This window comes from Sceloporus undulatus, chromosome 1 (assembly GCF_019175285.1).
Source record: "Sceloporus undulatus isolate JIND9_A2432 ecotype Alabama chromosome 1, SceUnd_v1.1, whole genome shotgun sequence".
Lineage (NCBI taxonomy): Eukaryota > Metazoa > Chordata > Lepidosauria > Squamata > Phrynosomatidae > Sceloporus > Sceloporus undulatus.
Genome location: NC_056522.1, coordinates 231,626,925 through 231,649,952, shown reverse-complemented (window position 1 = coordinate 231,649,952; position 23,028 = coordinate 231,626,925). Strand labels below are relative to the sequence as shown.

At 38.6% G+C, this 23,028-nt stretch overlaps 1 protein-coding gene across 5 annotated transcripts in view; it reads right to left on the bottom strand.

The window, feature by feature from the left end:
* ZRANB3 (zinc finger RANBP2-type containing 3) overlaps positions 1-23,028 on the bottom strand; it is a 94,196-nt gene that overhangs the window by 3,332 nt on the left and 67,836 nt on the right. For 4 of the 5 annotated variants that reach the window (XM_042444938.1, XM_042444937.1, XM_042444939.1 and 1 more), the window contains 11 exons: positions 22,900-23,019; positions 21,074-21,193; positions 19,316-19,495; positions 15,137-15,289; positions 11,475-11,898; positions 9,650-9,874; positions 7,340-7,431; positions 5,808-5,909; positions 3,510-3,655; positions 1,915-2,061; positions 768-1,161 (listed from right to left, as the gene is read on the bottom strand). In XM_042444938.1, the coding sequence (XP_042300872.1) occupies positions 768-1,161; positions 1,915-2,061; positions 3,510-3,655; positions 5,808-5,909; positions 7,340-7,431; positions 9,650-9,874; positions 11,475-11,898; positions 15,137-15,289; positions 19,316-19,495; positions 21,074-21,193; positions 22,900-23,019 (2,103 nt within the window). The remainder of the gene's footprint in view (positions 1-767; positions 1,162-1,914; positions 2,062-3,509; positions 3,656-5,807; positions 5,910-7,339; positions 7,432-9,649; positions 9,875-11,474; positions 11,899-15,136; positions 15,290-19,315; positions 19,496-21,073; positions 21,194-22,899; positions 23,020-23,028) is intronic. The other variant, XM_042444941.1, reaches the window with a different exon arrangement.

Genomic DNA, 23,028 nt, shown 5'->3' with positions numbered 1-23,028 from the left:
GTATCATGTGTACGAGAAAGCTCTAATCTGATGGATTTAACAGCTTAACTGATTCCTCAGCAGCCCACTCACATTGAACTTCTAGATTCTCACTCCAGAGGCTTCCATTGGCAACAATAAAGTTTGAACACTTTAGCACAGAAACACTCCAACTTTTTTAAAGGCAGAAATCGGATGAAAGAAGAATTGCCAAAATCCCTTAATACCATAATCCAGAAGTGAGGAGAAGGCAGATCTCTATCTATCAGTAGATTTTTTTGGATGATCTCCAGTATGTTAGCAAGAATTCCTGGCTCTCAATGTTTTAAAAACAGCAGCAATAAAATTATTCTCATCAATTATACTGTGGAAATGAAAAGAGCTTGAGGTGACTAAGAATGATTTTTTCCAAGGAAGGACTGTGAGTCTCATTCAGTTCTACTACTGGAAACATATCAGCTCAAGATCCTTTAATTGCAAGTTTTCTGTCTTACACCAGGCTGTGATCAGGAGATCTTATGGTTATAGTTTAAAAAACACAGATCCTGCAAGTCTGCTCAGGCCTACAATAATCTTCAATGCATACAAAAATATGTATTACCAGTGAACACAGCAAGTTTATACACATTGGAGCAGAATGCTCTATTTTAAAAAAAAAATTAACAGCAGTTATCACTGCTTCTGTATGTAAAATGTTGTCATTTGTTGCTTTATCCAAAACCAGTGGATAAGAAGACAAGTAGCCATCTAGAGAACCGAAAAGGTCTATGTTCAGCAGCTTATTTTACCTGGGTTAAAGGAAGCTTGGACATCCAAGAGCTCTCCAGAATACTCTTGCGTTTATTCTTTGGGGCATCTCTGACACAGAGATATAGTTCCTGAGCTTTGAGATTACACATCTGACAAATCCCATGCTCAACTTCAAAAACTTTACTTCTCAGATAACTTTGGCTAGTACGAAACAAGAAGTCATCCTGGCACTTATGAGAACAAAACCGAGTGTCCCAGGCAGTAGAGGTGGGTATTTGGTCAACATGTATTGTTGGCTTTTGGCAGCTGAGACAAAGTGGATTCCCTTCATTATCCACGGCCTGTACATAGCCTTTGCTCAGAGGAGGTTCTTCATTATCACTCTGATCAGAGCTTGAGCTGAAGACTGGGCAGTTTTCATCAGAAGCCAACCTACAATAAGAAGAAAATAATCAGCAGCATGAGACATCTTGAAAGTCAATAGCTTTCTGTGTGTGAATGAAATATTTTGAGTGTGTGTATCTTCAAGTCACATGTAGACTTATGGAGACCCTATAAATTTCATATGGTTTTCTTAGACAAAGAATACTCAGAGGTGATTTTGTCAGTTCCTTTCTCTGAAATATAGCCAACAGCCTCTGGTATTCATTGGTGGTCTTCCATCCAAATACTAAGCAGTGTTAACCCTTCTTCCAAGACTAAAAGAGCACAGAATTATGTGTAACAAAACACAACCCTTTTGAATCAAAATGAGAGTATTGTGTGAAATAACTGTACTGCAAAGGTTAAATGTCCTCAGCATCTTTGCAAAAAAGGACGGGGAGAAAAATAGATAAAGTTCTTTCACTTATCCATTGCTCTGCTTTCTATCAGCTGTCTTGACAGCTATGATTTGTGGTAGGTAACAGTTAAGTCCTGACCAACTCAAAAGCAGAAACATTTTTTAAAGTAGAGGATAAAAGGGGTTTTAACTGAAGCTGCAAGGTGCAAGACAACTACTGTACCAGGCCTGGAAAACCACCATCCACATCTCATTTGACAGGGGGACCCAGAGAAAGACCCCAGAAAGTCATCTCCAACTCCTAGATATTGGAGGAGCTTTCTGCTGAGCCTTGGCTTTTAGGGGCTTTAAAGATCAGATAGGAATTAACATCAGCATTGTCTTTCTGGTGCTGATAATCTTACTTTTTTGAATGGTCCTCCTTTTCTTCAGCAGAAATGGCAGGGTTTTTTAAGGCAATCACAGTTTTTTTGGTGACCATACGAACACTGCCTCCAATGATGCTGGCTTTTGCTACTGAAGCTTTGGTGATATCCTCTTTTGTCATATACCTAGAATTATATCAAACATGATTTTTTTCCCACACAGCTGAACCCAAAAGTTGAAATTTAGAATTCCTGAACAGACATCTTTACCTGTCTTCCATATACAGTCTGGAAAATTAGAGCACTTTGAGTGGCTACCTCTGTTTTATTTTATAAACAAATAAATAAAGTCGATTTATTTATTGTATTGTATTGCAATGGAATGAATAGTGTCATAGATGATGTTATGAGTTAATAGTTTTTCTATCTTAAGAACACAGGACTTCAAGAATTTTGAGTCCTTTTACCACTGTTTTTGCTAAGACTTTTTCTATCAATGTTCCTCCACCCACCCCAAATTTTATCACACAAAAACATGAAACAAGATGAAATCCATGATACGTTTGGGTATTATTCATTTCTTCACATAGTTTTCTCAATAGGAAACACAGTATTATGAAAGAATTTCATCCACTAACTTTGTAATGCATCTTCTAAGTGTTGGATGATGGAGAAATTGTGTTTGCTAAGTGCAATTCATGGGGCAACTCACAAGCAGACCATGTGGGCAGAAGAAAGTCAACCTTGTTTGATTGGGAGCAATTAGAAATTCAGCAGCAACAGCCTGTTTAGGAGCATTAATGGCCTGTTTCTGCCAGAAAAACAATGCCCAGCAGATGAGACTGGCTAAAGGACATAGAACACTGTTGCCCTTTAGTTTGGTGGCTAACTTTTCCCCTCTAGAAAGGTTCCTTTTAGTCCAGCATTAAGCAGGAATCCAGAAATGTTGAGCTCTTCCAGTTATTGTGTGTGCATGCTGAGAAGCAGCAAGACTGTCTCAGTTTCCACTTTTCACATATTGAACACCTAGGAGGCCTTCCAATACTGTATTTGTTTAAAAAAGAAGTCTCAGCCACGACAAATTGCCTGAATTAGTTAGCTTTACAGGAGACAAGCAACTTCACACCTATTTTCTACATCCATATTCCCCAAGCTATCTGACATACAGGACTACCATTTTTTGCCTATGTTGCACGGACTGGTACCATATTTTTGTCTATTGGCTAAAATGGTTTCTTTCTCTCTTAGAAAAAGACTGGCAGCCAATGGCTCATGGGCTACCATTGGTCCATGGACTATCACTTTGAGTTGCACCATTCAGTATTATGCTGCACTATAACAAAGTGTGTTGGAGCATGGATAATTATAAATTGGACAAGGAAAAGCATCTTATGACCACCACCACCACCACCACTATTGGAAGAATACAAAGGTTGTTGCCTTTCATTGAGTCAGGCCATTCATATAGCCCAGGACCATTCTGACCATCAGCTTTTCAGGGTTTTCTAGTCATACTTGGACATACTAGGGAATGACCCCAGGACCTTCTACAGGCAAAGTAGGTGCTCTCCCACTGAGCTATGGCCTCTTCCCCATCCCTCCAGCAGAACAGTTGGAAGGCGGTTGGCACACACCGTTTGGTGCTGTTGAGTTTCGCCTGTTGTTTAGACAGCATCTCTTCAGCAGCAAGTATGGGACTAGAAAGTAACTGGCCACTTTTCCTAATAATTCTTTGCTTCATGGCTGTTAGACCACTCCATTCTCTTACAAACTTCAGTATCTAGTGGAAGAAACATAATATATGTACACTGAAATGGTAACCTTTTGTAACATGAGAACAATCAGACAACAGACAATAGTTTCAGGTCTGGACATGAGATTTGATGGTTCAATAAAATTAATTTTCCTGGCTGGAATGTTTTTAGGCACAATGGATGGTAATGAATCAAAATTTGAACATTGGACTCCCTCACCCAAAACAAAACCCACTTCTTGCACACATTGAATAGACAAAGTTTATTCCTGTTAACTCTTGTTTTCTGGCACAATAAAGTTTGCTTTCCTAGTGATTGGAAATGCTTACTGAATCTCTTCCACTATGAATATAGGGATATGTCCACATGGCAGAGCTGCTTGAAGCAGATGGGGCTTCTCTTTTTCCAAATTTCATCACTCTAAAAGCTTTACGGCCTACTGTTAAGCAAGGGCAAAAGAGGGGAAATGTGTGGGCCACAGTGGTGTTGGACTCCAACTCCCACCAACCCCAGACAGACTGTTCAGTGGTCAAGGAAAATAGGATTTGAGGCTGAACAAAATCTGAAGGGCAAGAGATCTACCAATCTTATTGAGGAGCTAATGTATTCACATATATCTTGAGAAAAATTCAAAAACTAGACCTCAGGAACTGCCTAGTGCAGATCTTGTTTCTGCCATAAACTCATCAGGATGCCTTATATAAACCACTCACTTTCAGCCTCAGCCTCCCAAACAGCAATATGTGGAATAAGACTGATGTACCTTTCTTAGGTGCTTGTGATTTATTAGTTATAAAGATAGCGAGAGCCAGCGTGGTGCAGTTCTTTGAGCATTGGGCTATGACTCTGGAAACCAGGGGTCAAGTTCCTTGGTTGGCCATAGAATCCTGCTGGGTAACCTTGGGTGAGTCACACTCTCAGCCTCAGAAAACCCCATGACTGGTTTGCCTTAGGTCTGCCGTAAGTCAGAAATGATTTGGAAGGGACACAACAAAGAAAGCCCCTCATTTTCCAATGAGTTCAAAGCAGTGTACTTGACTGTCCTCCCCACTTTATTTTCACAATTAACCTGGAGGCAGGTGGAACACAGCATTGGCCTAAGAAGTTTACCCAATGAGAGCTTCATGACCCAGTGGGAACTAGATCATGGTCCTCTCAAATCCCAGTCCACTAACCTGGCCAGTGCACCCCACTGGCTGTAACACTGGTTTTGGATTGCAACTCAATGATATTTGGTGCTTCAACATTTTTAAAACCTGAAAGTGCTAAATGATGTTAAATATTACAAAAAATATACAGTCGGCCCTTCTTATACACGGATTTTTTATACACGGATTCAAGCATACACGGTTTGAAAATGTTCCAAAAAAGTATAAATTTACCTTGATATCCCATTTTTTATTAGGGACACCATTTTGCTATGTCATTATATTTAATGGGACTTGAGCATACACGGATTTTGTTATACACGGGGGATCTTGGAACCAAACCCCAGCGTATAGCAAGGGTCCACTGTACAAGAATTACAGATATTTCTAGTCTTTATATTTCTCTTGTGGATATGACTTTTGAATCCTGCTATTATACTGGAACACATTTTCACATTTTTATGTTAATATATTTGAAAGTGAATGTGCCATTTTACCTGTCTAATTTTGTAGTTTGGTCTATCATAATAAAACTAATAATTCACAAGGAAAGGCCATGTTGTCATCAGATAATTAGAGTTTAGTACCCTATTATTTTCAGGGACAAAAACTACAGCTTGGAGAAATAATAATAATCATGGCACGGTGTTGTCTGGATTTTGTAGCTTCAGTAGTACAAAGAATAAGAACAAAATGTTTGTAATGGAATTTCTAAATGCATCCTATGAATTCTACCTGTTGGATTTTCAAAATTTATCTGCCAAACATATTGCTAGGACACAATTTTTCTAGAAATGATTCTGGGCAGTTTAATTATGCAGTTGATCGTGTGTACTTACAAGGGAAGTATTTTTTTTTAAAAAAAAGAAAATTCTACAAAAAATAGTAATTAGGATCTTTAAATGCCTACCTAATTAAAAAAACCCAAACTTGATATCAAGACATGATTTTCAGGAAATGGAAAAAGCACACAAGCATGTACCTTGAGCATTATGTATAGCGACATCAAGAATTACTAAACTGAGCTTACCAATGAACGGTTCTGTTTTTGTTGAAAACACTCTGGCAAATCTTCCCAGTTATCTAATTTTATGTCCAATGGTATGAAGTTACAATTCAAGGGCTCTCCATCCTGAGTCAAAGAAATTATTTTTAAAATTTGTAAAGTAAGAAGGCATTCAGTTCTTTGAATATTTCACAAAAGGTGTGTTTGTGAGTTTTTTCCTACTACCTTGTACTTGTTTATCTCCAGTGATTCATCAGTGCTATTTCTTCAGTGATCCCAAGTACAAAATACATGTACCTTTTATTGCCCTACTAAGTTCTACAGTTCAGCAACACTATACTTTGCCAATACTTTCACATCCTCACCAGTAGAAGTGGTTACTCTTGTGACATTAGAGATGGCAAGCCAACTGATATCACTCTGCCATGGGGCTCAGACCATTTCCACCTATTGCAGGATATGTTAACAATATTTTTAACAAAAAACTTCCTACTTCAAATGACATGAAAAATATAAAATAAACCAAAGAAACCAAGAAGACTGTGTAACACCAAGCCATAAACCGTAATTTGGACTTTGTTTGCTGCAGGAGGAAGTTTAGATAATTAAATAATACATAAATACAATCATCTTCTTAGTTCTTTTAAATATACTCTTCCCTCCATATTTGCGAATTTGATTATTCACGGATTTGATTAATATGCTCTCTCTAGGAATATCTAGGTCATCCAGTGCAACTCTATGGTCAACTTTAACTAAGTGTTGCACTGGAAGACCTAGAGATTCCTAGAGAGAATACTCTACTAGGCATTTGTAGCTCCTCCAGTGCAATTCTATGGTCAGCGTGTGTCAGACATTAACCACAGAGTTGCACTAGAGGACCTAGAGATTGCTAGAGAGGGGTCCTCTCAGGTAAAAACGTGGTGTTTTTGTTATTTGCTGTTTTTCCATATTCACGGGGGTCTTGTGCCCCTAACCCCAGTGAATATGGAGGGACAAGTGTACTATTTAATTTACTTGCCAAATTAAAGGTAGTGACTCAATCAGAACAGATTCCGGCAGGCCTTTCCTGAATAAAACTGCCTGGCCACAGTTTGACTACCCCCTCAAACCATGTACTATGCTACCACACAACCCATGGTACAGTATTTTTTATCATTAATAGATATTTTAATACTCTATTTTAAATGTATCCTGTTAAATTCTTTTTTAAGGGGGGATATTGTGATGTAATATTGTATGTGGACGTTTTAACTTGTTGTTAGCTGCTTTGATTGTTTTATTACAGAAAAGCGGGATAAAAATAAAAGTTTTATTTATTCATTTATTTATTTATTAACAGTGTCTTGTGGGAGCACAAAGACAATATTGCTTCTGAAGTGCCATCCTGACTTCCGTCAAGTTCCAAATCCCACCATAGTGCAACCTTTCTGTAATATCCTATAGTGATGCATTCAACTCTGTGGAAGAGCTACAGAGGAAAAGAGGAATTTTTTTTGCAGAAATAGAGTCCCACTTGGCAGTTCTTTAGATCTAACCCAAAAACTATAATCTACCTTTGTGTAGACATGAATTCTGTCAGTGTTCCGACTCGCGAAGAACATCAGGACAGAATAGGCTGGAAAGGAACCTGAATCCTCCAAACGATCTAGAAATGAAAATTAAGCGGCTTCAGCTATAGTTCAGATCATATCACTTTCATCCCCTTAAAGTAGATTACATTATACTTTAGGAATGGACAAAGTACAGCTCTCCAGATGTTTGTGGACTACAGCTCCTATGAATCCTCACTATTGGCTACAGCTGGCAGGATCTGCAGCCCAGCAACCTCTGGAAGGTTGTAACCTTTTGCTCCCCTTTCCTATACATTGTAGGATCACAGCATATTTCACTACAAGGAAACCTCAACATCAGGGGCAGGCAAGATCCAGGGCTCTTGTTGTAACTTTACTGTAGAAAAAGAAACACTACCACAAATCTATTGAATTTTGCACAAAAATGAAGCTTTCTAAGTACGGCCCTACTGGAAGTGTTTACTGCAACATGTACAAATTGCTAAAATAAAAACTTTACTCCTGTGATGAATTCCAACCTTAGCTCAAATTGTCCTCTTCTATAAGCTAACCACGGCGGTTTACAGACTGCCCAAAAAGGGCAGTCTGCCGCTGCCTCCGTTTCCACCGCTGGGAAGCCTCAGCCTCCAAGCGGGGAAGGTTCCCGGCGGTGGAAAAAGAAGCCGCAAAAAAGGCTTCTTTTTGTAGCGCAGTAATGACGCCGCAAGGCGCCAATGGCACACTTGTGGCATCATTTCTGCACCATGTAGAAAAGGCACCACCATTTTGTACGTGCTCGGCACCTACTAGGGTTAGGGCATCCGGAAAGGACGCCCTTTCGTAACCCTAGTACATGCCGAGCATGTACTATTGGCACGTCTGGAACGCGCCTGAGATACTTCAGTTAACAAAGCAGATGTGTTCTTGAGTAATACTTCTTTAACAGAAAATGTCGTACCAGAGGCAGAATTTATATGGAAGGAATAAGAATAAGTTTCTACACCACCCAAAAGAAGAAGAACAGGTCCACATGTTTAAGTAAAATTTTCATTCAAAACTAACGGTATGCATATGTGAAATGAAACCACTAGGTCAGATCAGAAAAACATTTCAAACTCACTAGAAACCACCTAACAGCTTCTTCTAAAATACATCCAGTGATGATTGCCCCCTCCACCTTTCATTAGCCTCTACTTTTCTTATGATTGCCATTCTGGTGCCTAATTTAAAGATCTACACTTTGTCAACAGGCTGAGGATAGCTACTGTGACAAGTTTATCTGCTTTCCTCCTTTCTCTGTGTTTTGTTGTTTGTGCATGTTCAATATGGGCGTCTGGAGGCAGCAGCTGTTTACCTTGCCTGTAGTAGACAGGCACATATAGCAACAACAGGAGCTGTTGTTTTCCTCTCCCTGTGCCTCCTTCAAATCTGTTCTGGAAGGTTTTCAACCCTCAGTGATTCCCAAATGTTAGTCTTCCAGATGATTTGGGCTTCACCCCCCAGAAATTCTGTTGGCCAAGCTGGCTGAGACTTCTGGGAGTTGAAGGCCAAAACACCTGGATGATCAAATTTGAACCACTCTAGGACATGTTTCACAGGGCATGGTGTGGTTATGGGGAAATTTTCCTGTCCAGGCATTCAAAAGGGTCATAAGTGGCACAGTGGCAGAGAAAGTAGAGGGGACTGGTGCTTCTTTTAGGTGCTCTTGGCTGGATCAAGCTTTCATCTTTTGCCACCCTCCTTAGAGAAGGCGATGATTACTTTGTTGGGCATAAGAGTTAAAGTACATATAAGTGCTTACACTTTTTTGGGATAAGAGTTAAAGTACAGCTAAATTTTTTGGATCAATTTTTGACTAAAATATCTAGACTTATACTTGGGTATATACAATAAACAAGCTTTATGTCTGCTTGACACAACAAAGAAATAGAAGAGGCAAATTAATACTCTCTCTTTTATTCATACTGATGATTACTTTTGTTTTTATTGATTTTTACTTGTTTTTAACAAACTGTTAAAGAGGTTCCTTTGTACTGTAGCTCCATTTGTTTTGGGTTTTTTTTTTAATAAAAAGAACATTCATGTGTGTTTAGTGGCTGAATAAACTGTCATTTTAATGCACCAATCTTGATAATTTTAAGCCAAACAAAGTTATACATAATGCATTTATATGTACAAGATGACAACAGCATTCCCCCCCCATCCATTTTACCAAAAATTTCATTTTTTTCTGGAAGCAAATCCCTTTTCATTCTGCAACATTTCCAGAAATTTTACATCTCTAGCTACAAATGGAAGTAGGCTTTCCCTTACCTTCTCTGAGGTCTTGCTCAAAACAAGCCAGTTCCTTATTTGCACCAGCTGCAGCTTCTTCCTTCCTTCTGTCAGATGGCTCACTTAGTCCTAAATTTTGTGTCCGGATAGCATTATTGGTTTCCTCTATCTCATTTTGACTGAGAACATCTTGAACTATATTTTCTTTTTCACTCTGAACAGATACAGAGCTTAGCTGAGATTTACTCTGTGTAACTGTTGATGCTAAAAAAAAAACACAGTGATAACAGTTACATCTTCTTTACATACTGATAGAAAAACAATAAAATTTCAATGCTTAACAACTGTATTTTTAAAAACAACTCCTACACTACTATTACATTACTTCAAATCAGTTCTTAAGGAAAGAACTGTTAATATACAGTCGGCCTTCTGCATTTGCTGCTCTGACTTCTGCGGATTTGATATATATAGATCAAAACCAGCAACACTCTCTGGTCTCAAGCACCAATTAAACAGTGTAAATGTCAGTGTTTAGAAACATTATTTTTATGGACTGCAATTCCCATAACGCCCCAGTCAGCAAGCAACTGGTTATGCTGCTGGGGGAATTCTAGGAGCTGTAGCCAGTGGGAATGGGACAGTAGAGATTCCTAGAGAGAACATATTAATCAAACAAAGCCAGGCAGGGAGAGACAGTTCAGAAGCTGCTGTGCTTTGTTTCAGCCCTTAGAAAGTCAAAGGGATAGAGCAAGACTAAAGAAAACATAGCTGTTTTTGCAGGTAGTTGGCAGGAGAGAACAGATTATGAATAGAAGAAGAATAGAAGAAATATCAAAGTCTTTAAGACAAAGAAGGAAAAAAGGAAAAACACAGCCTACTCGGAGTGAGGCAGGAAAAAGACTGAGGGATGGTAGGGGTTGCTCCCTCTGGTGGCATTGACTCCTTCAAGTCTGCTTTTCCTGCCTATTTCAGAGCAAGAGATGGAATCAATCCACGTTATAGGATGTTTCCACCTCCATCACTGGAAAATGGACTATTTCTGCAGTGTGTTTTGGATGTAAATAAAATCCCAGTACAGTTAGCCCTCCACATGTGCAGTTTTGACTTTTGCGGATGTGTTTATTCATCTAATTTATTAATATGTTCTCTCCAGAAATCTCTAGGTCCTCCAGTGCAACTCCGTTGTCAACTTCCACTAAATGTTGTGCTGGTGGACCTAGATCTTCCTAGAGAGAACACTTCTCTATGCATTTATCAACATTCCAGCAGATGTGGACCAAAGAGTTGCCCTGGACGAACTAGATTCCTGGAGAGATGTTCTCTCACATTTAAAAATTTTGTTTGTTTTTTGCTGGCCTTCCACTGTAATGGGGCGTCCCCAGTGAATGTGGAGGATCCACTGTATTTGGGTTTTCATCTAATCCTATTGATAACCTCTTTAATTAATATTCCTTGACAGTATGCTTTCATTCTCTTTTTTAAGGTCTGAAAATTGTTTTCAAGTTCTGTAGTTTTTTTTATTAAAGTCTAGATTTTAAGATATGTATCAAGTACTCAGATGGGAGACTGCAAATGAATACCAGGTGCTGTAGGCTATATTTCAGAAGTAGAACTGGCAAAACCACTCCTGATCATTTCTTACCTAAGAGAACCCTCTGAAATTCATGAAGCCAGCATAAGTTGACAGGAGACTTGATGGCACATGTACACACACAAACACACACACATCTAGAAGGTATCTACCACATTTTGCTTCAAATACCTCATATTTTAAAGTGTTTTGTTATGTCATTTTTAAAAAATGGCTGCACTTTTATCACAAATGAGAAAAATCTTGACTGAAGCACAGTAGTTTACTTACTGTTCCTTCGCCGTGGAGATTCACACATTTCACAATAAGGTAGCAGTGAATTATTACTGTAAGTGCACAGACTGCAATGCCAGATTGCTTCAGGAACAGAATCTTTCCTTGAATGAGATAAAGGAGTACCAAAGTTCTCTTCAGTAATTTGTTTTTTAAATGAGTAGTCAGATTCTTGAGAAAGCAATTTCCTTCCTTCCCTAGAAGAACTCTTTGGTGTAGATGGTTCTAAAGCTCTTGGTCTCTTTGCTTCCTTACAAGGTATATCCAATTCATTTAGTTCCTCAGAGTCCAAAGAATTGCCACTCTCTATGCTCTTTTCCTCTTGAGGAGAGTTGTCACAAGAACCCTTTTTCCGCTTTCGCTCTGGATTTGGCTTTGGTGACAGGAAAGTACGGATATCATGCTGCTTTTCCTTTTCAAACTAGGAAAGAAGACAAACTAATATGCATTAACACACATGGGTGACTGTGAAGATATTATATGTCATGTGATTAATGTATTATATGTCAAAAATCAATAAAAACATACAGGGAGAAATCTTTATTATATTTGTTCTGTTCCATTTATTTATTTTTATATTTTCAATTTCAGCCTTTTAGACATAGCCAGTCTTTTTTCAGTAATGAAAATGAGTTGTAATAGACAACTGACATATTAAAAAAATGTGAGGGGACTATTATTAAGTCTATTATTTCTGACCAGTATAAGCTGGCAAATGATCAGTACAGTTTTCACAAAAATGTGTACATTGCCTGTCGTTCTTATATTTCATGTATTCCTTTCAAATTCTATAAACTATTTTACGTCAAATACTTCATGCATGTGTGTCACCCTGAAGCCACTCAGTGTGTAATTGCCATCATGACTATATCATGACTTCTGGGTGACTTGAGGGTGTGGTGCATGTAAATGCCATGCCCTCAAGCCGGCTTGAAGCCAGCTGAAGTTACCGGTCTCTTTCAGCCCATTGTTGGGTGAAATTCAATTTTAGTCCCAACTAGAGTAGGCCCACTGAAATAAATTGGAGTTACATAACTGGTAACTAACAATACCATTCACTGTAATGGATCTACTATAACTGGGACTAACATTGGATTTAGCCTCCTGTTTACAAATATAATGGGCCTTTAGATTGGGAAGGAGTATTGGTTTCACTGGAGAACCTGTTAATGATGTAGAGCCCTAGTAGTCTCCATTAAGTATTTGATGTAAAATAGTTTATAGAGCTTGAAATGAATACATGAAATATAAGAATGACAGACAATCTACACATTTTTGTAACAACTGAACTGATCATTTGTGAATAGTTTATAGAGTTTGAAATGAATACATGAAATACCAGAACGAAAGGCAATGTACACATTTTTGTGATCATAGTGTCTGACCCCCAATCTCATGGGGTTGCCCTACATTCATCTATTCTCCTCACCACAGGCTAGTCCCATTGCAAAACTGGATTTGCCAGTTCATCTCCATGCACAAAGACCAGTTTCCTATGCCTTTGTGCACTAACTACCATCGTTAAAACTGGACCTGCAACATCATTTCCATACACAAAGGATTTGTAATTTGTATTGACATCCTCACATACCAATGGCATATATATGACTGTCTCTGGCTTCCACTCCACTAAATGCATTTGAAGAAGTAGACTGAATTCTATAAGAGCTCATGCTGCCAATTTCTTTCTTTCAGTTCTTCCACTCAAAGGTGCTACAAGATCTCTCTATGTACTGATTCTGTAGACTAACACCTCTATATCTATAACACCTCTATCTCTGATTCTATAGACTAACACTTCTATATCTAAAAAATATGTAACACTTATTAGTAGAGATTTACCAAACCAATTCTGGTCATTTTTTTTTAAAAAAACGGAAGCATGAACAATCTAGAAATGCAGAAAATTTAGATGTTCAAAGCTCAAGATTTAACAGCAAAACAACTGGAGCAGTTCAGCACTGAAACAACAGGCTGTCTCTCCTGTCCTGTCATCTTTCTGTTTCCTGCCAGCAGAGGGCTCCTGATACACCATCAGGAACAACTAATCTTGAAGTTGCAACAGACAGAAGCTTGGAGGCAGGAGAATAGGGTGAGGATAAAAATTGAATTATACGGAGACTGAGTAGTCTTGGGAGCTGTGTTGCCCTTGGCTCAAGAGAGAAATGAAGAGCTCAGAAAAGATGTATTTAGAGTGGCATTGCATGTGTCTGTTTCTGGCTGTGTGTGTGTTTGAATTTTTCTGACAGTGTATGTGTCTGCTGCAAAATTAGCTGGAGAAGTATGTCTACAGTGTGTCTACATCTGATTGGAGGAGAGTGGACTCTCTGTGTGTGCATGTCAGTGAAATGTGCAGGGCTCTGTGTAAAAATGAGAATAGAAGGGTATTGCTAGAGAGAAGGAAGGATGACTGGAGAACAACAGAGGAGTAAACAGAAGCTGCTACTTCTACACTGCAACTTCCCACATTTCCAGGAAACTAGGTCTAAGCATGGTGTAGCAGTCTGAACTCAGGAGACCAGGGATCAAATGGCTCAGCCATGGAAACATACTAGGTGACCTTGGGCAAGTCACACTCTTTCAGCATCAGAGGAAGGGAAAGGCAAACCCCCTCTGTACAAATCCTGCCAAGAAAATCCCATGATAGGTTTGCCTTAGGATCGCTACAAGTCAGAATCAACTTGAAGGCAGACAAAAAGGTCTAAAAAAGATCGCTGAGACTTACTCCTGACTAAGCATGTACAGGGTGGTAGGGAGAGTGGCTGAAATCTTGCATTGGCAAAGGAGCTCCATCGTCATACCTATTTCTGCTGATGCCATTCCATCAAAAAACTTACCAGTTAAGCCAGGCAGCATTTGAGCCGAAGTTTCCAAGGGGCAGCAGAACATAGTGCTGGGCAATGATGACTATAACACTCTCCCAACCATGGAAAACATTGAGATGGACAGCTGGAAAGATTCCTTATTCCCCATGAATGAGAGAGTGCTACAATCATCATTTCCTAGAGTACTGATTTGCAGTGCTTCAGAAACCCTTCAGCTGGGATACCTCCTGGTTTAAGAGATAGGTTTTGGGTATCGTATTTGGTCACTAACAATCGGAAGCATGAATCCCAAGTTATGAGATCCCAAGGCTGTATTCTGATTTCATAAATATTGAACAAGATGCCAAACTTAATCTTGCAGCAAGCATATCTTAACCAGTTTTGCTAGATTAGTTTTAAACTTCAGCACCTCATTTCATCTTCTTGACTTACCAGATCAACTTTGCTCATTTTCAGACTACTAATACCCATGGAGACATGGGTTTTCAACCAGTGTGAGAAAAACACACTAAAATTCCCTTCAAACTAGTCACCAGTGAACACAGATAATTCCAGCAGAACAGATTTCCCAATAAGGCTCGTTTAAAGTCAAAACATAGTTATGACCCTTAAAAAAAAACACCTTAACTTCTTTTTTTAGATTTTTAAAATTCAAGTGATGAAATGAAGCAGGATTTAATCAACTGTGTGTAATTACATTTATAAACCAGCAGATAACACAGACATTCATGCAGTGTAACTCACACCAATACAAGAAACATCAGTGTAAATACACAATAAATGTAGCTTTAGCCCCAGAAAAACATCATGATATCTTTATCTGTACACACTTACATGGGTAAATAAGACCTCATTCTTTGTTCCATTTAGACTTTCATTTGGAGTCCAGGCTTCAGCAAAATTCAGGAAATTCCATTTCTCTCTGTCACCTTCTTGTGCTTGCAGTTTTTCCTTCTTGCCGTTCAATGTGGTGCCTGTAACTTTAGCCTGTATGTGGGAGAATGAAAAAAGATTTCAATTTTTGGAACGCTGGCTCATATGCTGTTAGAATTATCTACAGCTTTGTTAATACAAAACTCTCCACATCTGTTTTCCACCAGGCATGGAGACCCTGTTGCATGTGCCATCACTCTGCAAGGTTAGGTTAGTGCATACACAGGACTTACTCTGTAGCACCACCCTAATTATGAAATTCCTTCCCAAGGGAGGTCAGGCTGGCTCAATCTCTTTTGGGCAGCTAAGACTGCTCTGCTTCACGTGCCTGCTGGTCCTTAAAAACTAGGGGTGGATGCTCTGCCTGTTTTAATTAACCATCACTTTACAACTATTTTAAAGGAATTGTTTGTTGTTGTTCTGTGCTTTCACCATTACTAACTTGTGGTGACCCTAGGGCAAACCCATCATTGGGTCTTTTGGGCAGAATTTGTTTGGGGTGGGAGGTTGCCATTATCTTCCGCTGTCTGAGAGAATGTCACTTGTCCAAGGTCACCCAGTGTGTTTCCATGCCTGATCTGGGATTTGAAACCTGGCCTCCCACTGTCCTAACCCAACACTCAAACCACTATTCCATGTTGCTTCTCTGGAGTTGTATTAGTCTGTTTTTAAATATTTTTATCTGGGCTCCTGAGAGGTGGCAGAGAAATGCCTTAAATAAAATAAATATATACACACATACTAAGGAACAGACTGTACACCACTGGCAGCAATGTGGGTTTTCTCCCCCTTTCATTTCTCTACAGAACAACATATGCTGATGATGCCATATAAATAAATCAGAGCATCAATAAATAATGTACTCTATCTAGGAACAGAATCAGATCTGGGTAATAGCTGGGATTTCTATTCCCCAAAATAGGAGATGAACAATTGTTTGTGTCTTCATCTCAGCAGCACTATGTAACAGCCTTTTGTACAAGAAGAAAGTATCACAGAACTGTGATGTATGAACTGTGATTTGTTCAAAGGACAAGATTTGATTGAAGGACGACATTTGTTCAAATTTGCCTTTGCCTTCCTCTGAGGCTGAGAGAATGTGATTTGCCCAGGGTCACTCAGTGTTTCTATGGTGTCAAACCAACGACTCCAGAGTCATAGTCCAGCATACATATCACTACACCACACTGGTTCTCATTACAAAACTATTGCCTGATTTGAGTATCGACAACCTCCTCACACATTACATCTTAAGATAGTGACTAAATAGAGATTCCATGACTTCAACACTAGTTGGGGTTTTTACTCCTCCACCTGTTAATCTTTTGCACAGTTTACTGTTTAGCTGAGTAGAGAACATTGGAGAGAAATGTTAAGGAAAAAGCAACATGGGATATACAGTAGATGAAATAAAACTTGTATGTGAGAGTCAGGGTGACTCAGCAGAAGCAAATTAGAGGCCACACAGGTGTAAATGGTAATACAATTAACAAGTCCTAAATGCCAAGGACAGAAATGCAAAGTGGATAATTGAGAACACCTGAGAATTGTTAAGTGGTCAAGGCTGAGATGATGAAATCATTAATTATGGGATGAACCAAGAGAACCAATGAGAATGGTGTACACGCCTACTGGGTGGAAACAGACAACAGTGGGTGGTATCTTGCATTGACTATAATAATGACTATGAATCCCAATGTATTTTGTGGGTAGTATTGTTGTGTTGGATAGTTTTGGAGCTGTATATAGTAGAATAAAGTAGATCTTTTATATAAGACTACTGAGTTGTCTGGTGTCTTGGGTGAAGATACAAGAACCAGCAGGATCCTGAAGAAGGGTGAAGACTTCTATGGAAGCAAGAGTGAGAAGGCTTGGAGAGTTTGTCAGGGTCTTCAGCCTATTCTCTGTAACTCTGCTGCTTTAGAGCAAAGCTTTAACCACTGGCCAAAACTGGTCAGCGCGGTGCATAACAAGGTGGTGAGTTCGAGCCAGAGGTGAAGAGCTACAACTCCCATCATCCCTGGGAGATTGTGCACCATTTTGTCTGCAAAGGTGATCCCACCTCTCACAAGTCAGACCAATTCTGCTTTTGGTGGTGAAAGCAAGGAATCTTCCCAAAGGTGAAGATACTGTCAAAACACATCTTCTGGAACCTGGTGATCCCCCAAATGTCTCCAACAATGCAACAGCCCCATGATTAAAAATCATTTTAGGCAGTCTTGCTGGTGAGTTCTAGTTGGGGGCTACACGTACTCTTGTACAAGGAAGATGTAGCAGCTGATGTCACCTTCTGTTTTCTCAAAAGCTGCTGAACATAAATATTTTTAGAAGTCCTTCTGTTCACTCATGAACAGCTCTGACATAAGTCTGGAATACTGATAGTAAACTGATGAAATGGGTTCTTCTAAAGTAGATATTTAAAAAGGATGGTTATCTGAAGTTATTATTTCCATTCTTATCATTTTAAACTGCCACAAGAAACAAGATATAATTTAAAATAAATAAATTGTGAGAAGACGAATTTCACTGAAGCTTAATATGGACATCTTAGAAGATTTATAATAGGTTCTTCTTTGTTTGTAAAATCAGGTTTACATCTATGTTATTTCCAAATCTTATATTTCTTTTAATAGTTCAGGTTAACCTGTTTTAAAATTACTTGTTAGACATTAAAATGAAACTTTTGGTTTACCTTCCAAATGTAACTGAAATATTTTAACCAGCCTTGTAAACAATCCATTTGTAATAGCCTGCATTTTTTTTTAACTTGGCTTGTCAGTTAAAAAAAGAACAACAACAACAACCTTGACTTCTACAAACCAGGCAGGCAGAGGAGGAATAGTTTATTTTGTGCATCATCTGCTGAATGCTGCATTTCTGTGCAGACTGCAAAGAATAAACTTTCATCCTACTGTAGATAAAAGGGAAGCTACAGTGCTTTCCAGATGTATTTTCACCGGCCCTTCTTGAGTTTTCCACATTTTTTCATGTTACAACCTAGGAATGGAAATGGATTTGACCAGGACTGTTTTGAATACGTATGTGCCTTTAAATCACCTCTTGATAAATGGGAGACCACATTAATTTCATAGGGTTTTCTTAGGCAAGGAATATTCAAAGAATGTTTGCTTTCCTATGAACTATAGTCTCCAATACCTGGTATTTCTGGGTTGTCTCCCATCCAAGCACTAACCATAGCTGACCCTGCTTAGTTTCCAAAATCAAGTTGGAACTAGTTCCTTTAGAGTGTTTGGGTCAATATATTATTATATTTGACACTTTCACAGTATTGAGTATCTTGTGCATATCAGGAGTTAACAACTGCACTGATATCACCATATACACAAGATACTCAATATTGTGAAGGTGCAAATATAACAACGGTAAGAAAAAGAAAACAAAACCAAACTTGCACTGGTTGGTTGCATAACAAAACAACAAACAAAAATAGTTTGTGGCTTACAAGCTAAAACAGTGCTTCTCTGGCTATCTCATGTAGGGGACTAGCAATTATTTTTTCCCATTGTGCCAGGGACTGGCACAAGCACCATACTGTTTCCCATTGGCTATACAGTGGTGCCTCGGGTTACGAAATTAATTCGTTCCGCGGCCGCTTTCGTAACCCGAAAAGCCTTCGTAAGCCGAATTGCCATAGGCGCTAATGGGGAAAAGCCGCGTTTCGTGCGAAAAAGCCGAAAAAAGCACCAAAAATTTTCTTCGTATCCCGAAAAAACATTCGTAACCCGGAACAATGATTTCCTATGGGATTTTTTCGTATCCCGAAAATTTCGTAACCTGGGTATTTCGTATCCCGAGGTACCACTGTAACTGATTTTTTTCTTTTCAGGAAATTCTTTAGGGATTAACAGCCAATGGTTCAGGGACCAGCACTGTGGAAAGAGAAAACATCAAAAATTCAAGGAGGCACTATTGTAGACACCTGAGGGCTTTAGCTCAGGGTGGAGAAGTGCAGCCCATTGATCAAAAGGCAATCAAAACCCCAATCCCCCATTGATTTTGGGAGCAATTTTTAATCCACATTATCTAAAAAAAAAAACAGTTTTAAATGCAATGGTATACCTTGCGGTTCAACATTGCCCACATAAGAGGATCCATTGTTCCATTTGCAATTAGATAATGGATATTCACAGAACTGCACTGTCCAATCCGATGCGCTCTGTCTTCTGCTTGTTTTATGTGTCCAGGATCCCAATACAGTTCAGCGAAAACAACATGAGTTGCAGCAGTAAAAGTTAAACCCTAAACAGAGTGAAGAAACTAGTATTTATAGATCACCTTTTTCCAAAAAGTATACAGCAAACTGTCATGAAAACTCAGAGACGGTTGTAGTTCAAAAAAGTAAACATTAAAGCAACAATTTTGCTGATATTTCCATCTTTTTCATCATTTCACTAAATATAGATCAGAATGTTAGAAGCAGCTTAGGGGAAATGGAATAAGGTTACATAACTTGGATACTGAGCTGTCCCTGTCCAAAATGAAGGGCTAATTCTGTTCATGGAAAGGACTATGATCAACAGAGGTTCATTCTGGGGGAAGACTGGGAAGGAAAGTTTTTGTCATTTCACCATCCACTCTGTTGGCCTCTCAGTGCAATTTCTCATACTGTCTTGGAGGACCTGGTAATCAACTAGAGTATATTTTCAGGAAACTGAGGCTCATAGGGGGACTGGTAACCAACTAGTAAGCACACTATATCTAATATTTTTCTGGTACTGCATTTTAAATTGATTTTATTTATTTATTTAACCTATTTTTATATCACCTCTCAGCCCATAAAGGCTCCCATTTCATTCACTGGGTATCCTGGAAGGAATTCATTGAAGGCATTTGACTACAGGTTAGTCTCCCTTATCTGAAATTCCAAAATCCCAAATCTTATACTCCAAAATCCAAAATTGTCCAAATGTGTGTCAGGTCCAAAACATACTGCAAAAATAATCCAGTTCGAGACCGTTTTAACTGCCCTGGCTCAATGCTAGGGAATTCTGTGAACTATAGTTTCGTGACTTCTCTGTCAGAGAGCTCTGGTGCCATAATAAGCTACAATTCCCAGGATTCCCTAGGACTGAACCAGGCAGTTAAAGTGACCTCAAACTAGATTATTTCTGCAGTGTGTTTTGGACCAGAGATAGTGACACCTTTGGTTTTTGATGGTTCAGTGTACCCAAACTTTGTCTCATGCACAAAATTATCAAAAATATTTTGCATAAATTTACCTTCAGGTGCTGTGTATAAGATGTACATGAAACATAAATTAATTTCATATTTAAACTTGAGCCCCTATCTCCAAAATATTTCCTTATGAATATGCAAATATTCCAAAATCTGAAACAATCCAAAATGCTTCTAGTCCCAAGCGTTTTAGATAAGAGAGACTCAACCTGTACTATTTTGATCTGTTTACATGGACTGAAACAACATACAGTACTGTACTACAACATTCCCACAAGAAACCGAAATGAGTTTCTGTTTCTACCTGAGTTCCACCAGGAAAATGACTGACATTTTTTAAGCCACATCAATCTACACTGGTTTCTATACGAGCATGATTTCCCACTCCATATTGATACCAGGAATGCTACTGTCTTACAGCTTGGCAAAATGGTGAATTCACCTCTTGCAGATAACTTTATCTGGGATTTTCTTACACATGAAATGACCACACCAAGACAATTCATAAAACTCTTTTACTTTTTTTATGTGACCGACAATAGTGTTTTTTTTTAAAGGCAGCAGCTCAAATGAACACTGCTCAAGTGCCACAATCATTAGCTTCTTCATAAAAGAAATTTAGGTTCTTGTATATTTTCTTACCTGACCTGCAGCCTGAATGCTCAGTATGGCCACTCTAGTATCTGGATCCTTCTGGAATTGGTTGACAAGGTTTATTCTTTCTGATGAAGCTACACTTCCATCTATTCGAATATAACGAGTCTATAACACAAGTAGTAAGACAAACAATAACCTGGCACTGAAGAGTAGGAATCCTTGGGTTTACATGAAAGTTAAAGTTAAATGATCAGGAATTGCTGGTCTAATTTATAATCACGGGCCAGGGTATTATGAGACTATTTCAAAGTTTCCCCTACATCCTCCAAAAGAACTGGAACCAGGCTCTGGGTTCACTATGCCTCCTCTTCCAATAGAGAGACATTACAAGCTGAAATTTCATCAATGTACATTTACTTAATTGTATTATATAAAGAGCTTTTACCGTGTTTTTTAGAGTGAAATCCATATCAATAAAAAAAGACAGTCCTTTCCTCACATTTACAATCTAAAACAAACAGACCACATGATGCAAAAGAAAAGAGGAACAGGGAAAGGAAAGAAAAACAAGAAAACTCATGCACCACTTCTTAATGTTACATGGTTCTTAGACTGAGCTGCAATGCTGCAAGACAGTAATTTTTCTTCTCGTTTCTTTCTTCTCAACTGAAATGAAAACAGCTGAAAGAAAGAAGGAACCAAACTCCATTGTCTTCTTAGCAGAGAAGACAAAGTGGTCCTGCTTCCTGTCTCTCTTCTACCTCAATGAGTGCTTGCTGAGAAATAGGATTCTCAGGAGGGATAATAGTAGGCCTGCTTCCCTTCTCTGCCACAGCTGTACCTGGATGGCACTTGAGATAGTACAGTTTGCTGCCCTGAGTAGCTCACACACTATAGTTTAATATGGATAGGCTGCACAGATGCAGGAATCCCATGAGTGTGAGTCACAAAGACCACAAAGAAGAATCTATAGTTCAGTATAGAAAAGAGACAGAAATGGGGGTAGGGATAAACAGGAGAAGATGAATTATTTAAATTTCTTACATTTTGTTACACTAGAGGAAAAGTGGAAATCGTGCAGCCATGCACCAATACAGATATTGTCAGCCTGCTATGCCCAGTGTTCCTACCATTGGCTACGCTGGCTAGAGTAGGTGGAAGATACAATCCACCAATATCTGAAGGCTGCACGATTCCTAACCCTGCAAGAGAGTATGAAACAGAATTGTATGACTAAAGTTCCACAGAAAAGGTGGGATCAGAGAATAAATGTGCTATTATGCTTGCAGTATTAACAAACAACAACAACAAACTTTATTACAGCCATTTGGCCAGCACAATTACAAAATTCCAATTTAAAACATAACTTAATTTTATACCACAGGTTCATGTACATGCAGATTGGAGAGTATAAACAAATGATAGTTTATAAAAAGTAAGAATAGGACTGTATGATTAGGTAAACACACAATAATGAGTAGGTTGCAAATCATAATGTTAACACAATGCCCAAGATGCTACAGACATCAACTTGTGAGTAAACCTTTAACAAATGTATTTGTCATCACTGAAAAGAACACATACATGTGTGTAATTAATAAAAGTGTTAAAAGGCTGTTTAGCTAAATAAAAAGAGACATAAAGGAATCCACTATGTCCAGAGACATAAAGGAATCTTTGAGACATGCATGAAAGAAAAAATTTGTAGCAAAAGCTTTTGTGCACTTCACCACATAAGATGCATGGACTGAATCCCCAAAAGCTTATGCCAAAAAATTCTTCTCAGTCTCAAATGTGCTAAGATTCCTTTATGCCTTTTTATGCTAATAAATTGTACCACTTTCAATACTGACCAAATGAGGCACACTTACCTTGCTTTCTATAACTGCTTCTGTACATGCCTGGAGCATACTTAAGTGATGAGCAAAAACTAGAAACTTAAGGTTGTCATTTTCCAGCAGCATTTTGATATAATCCTTCACTGCTCCTGCCTAAAACAT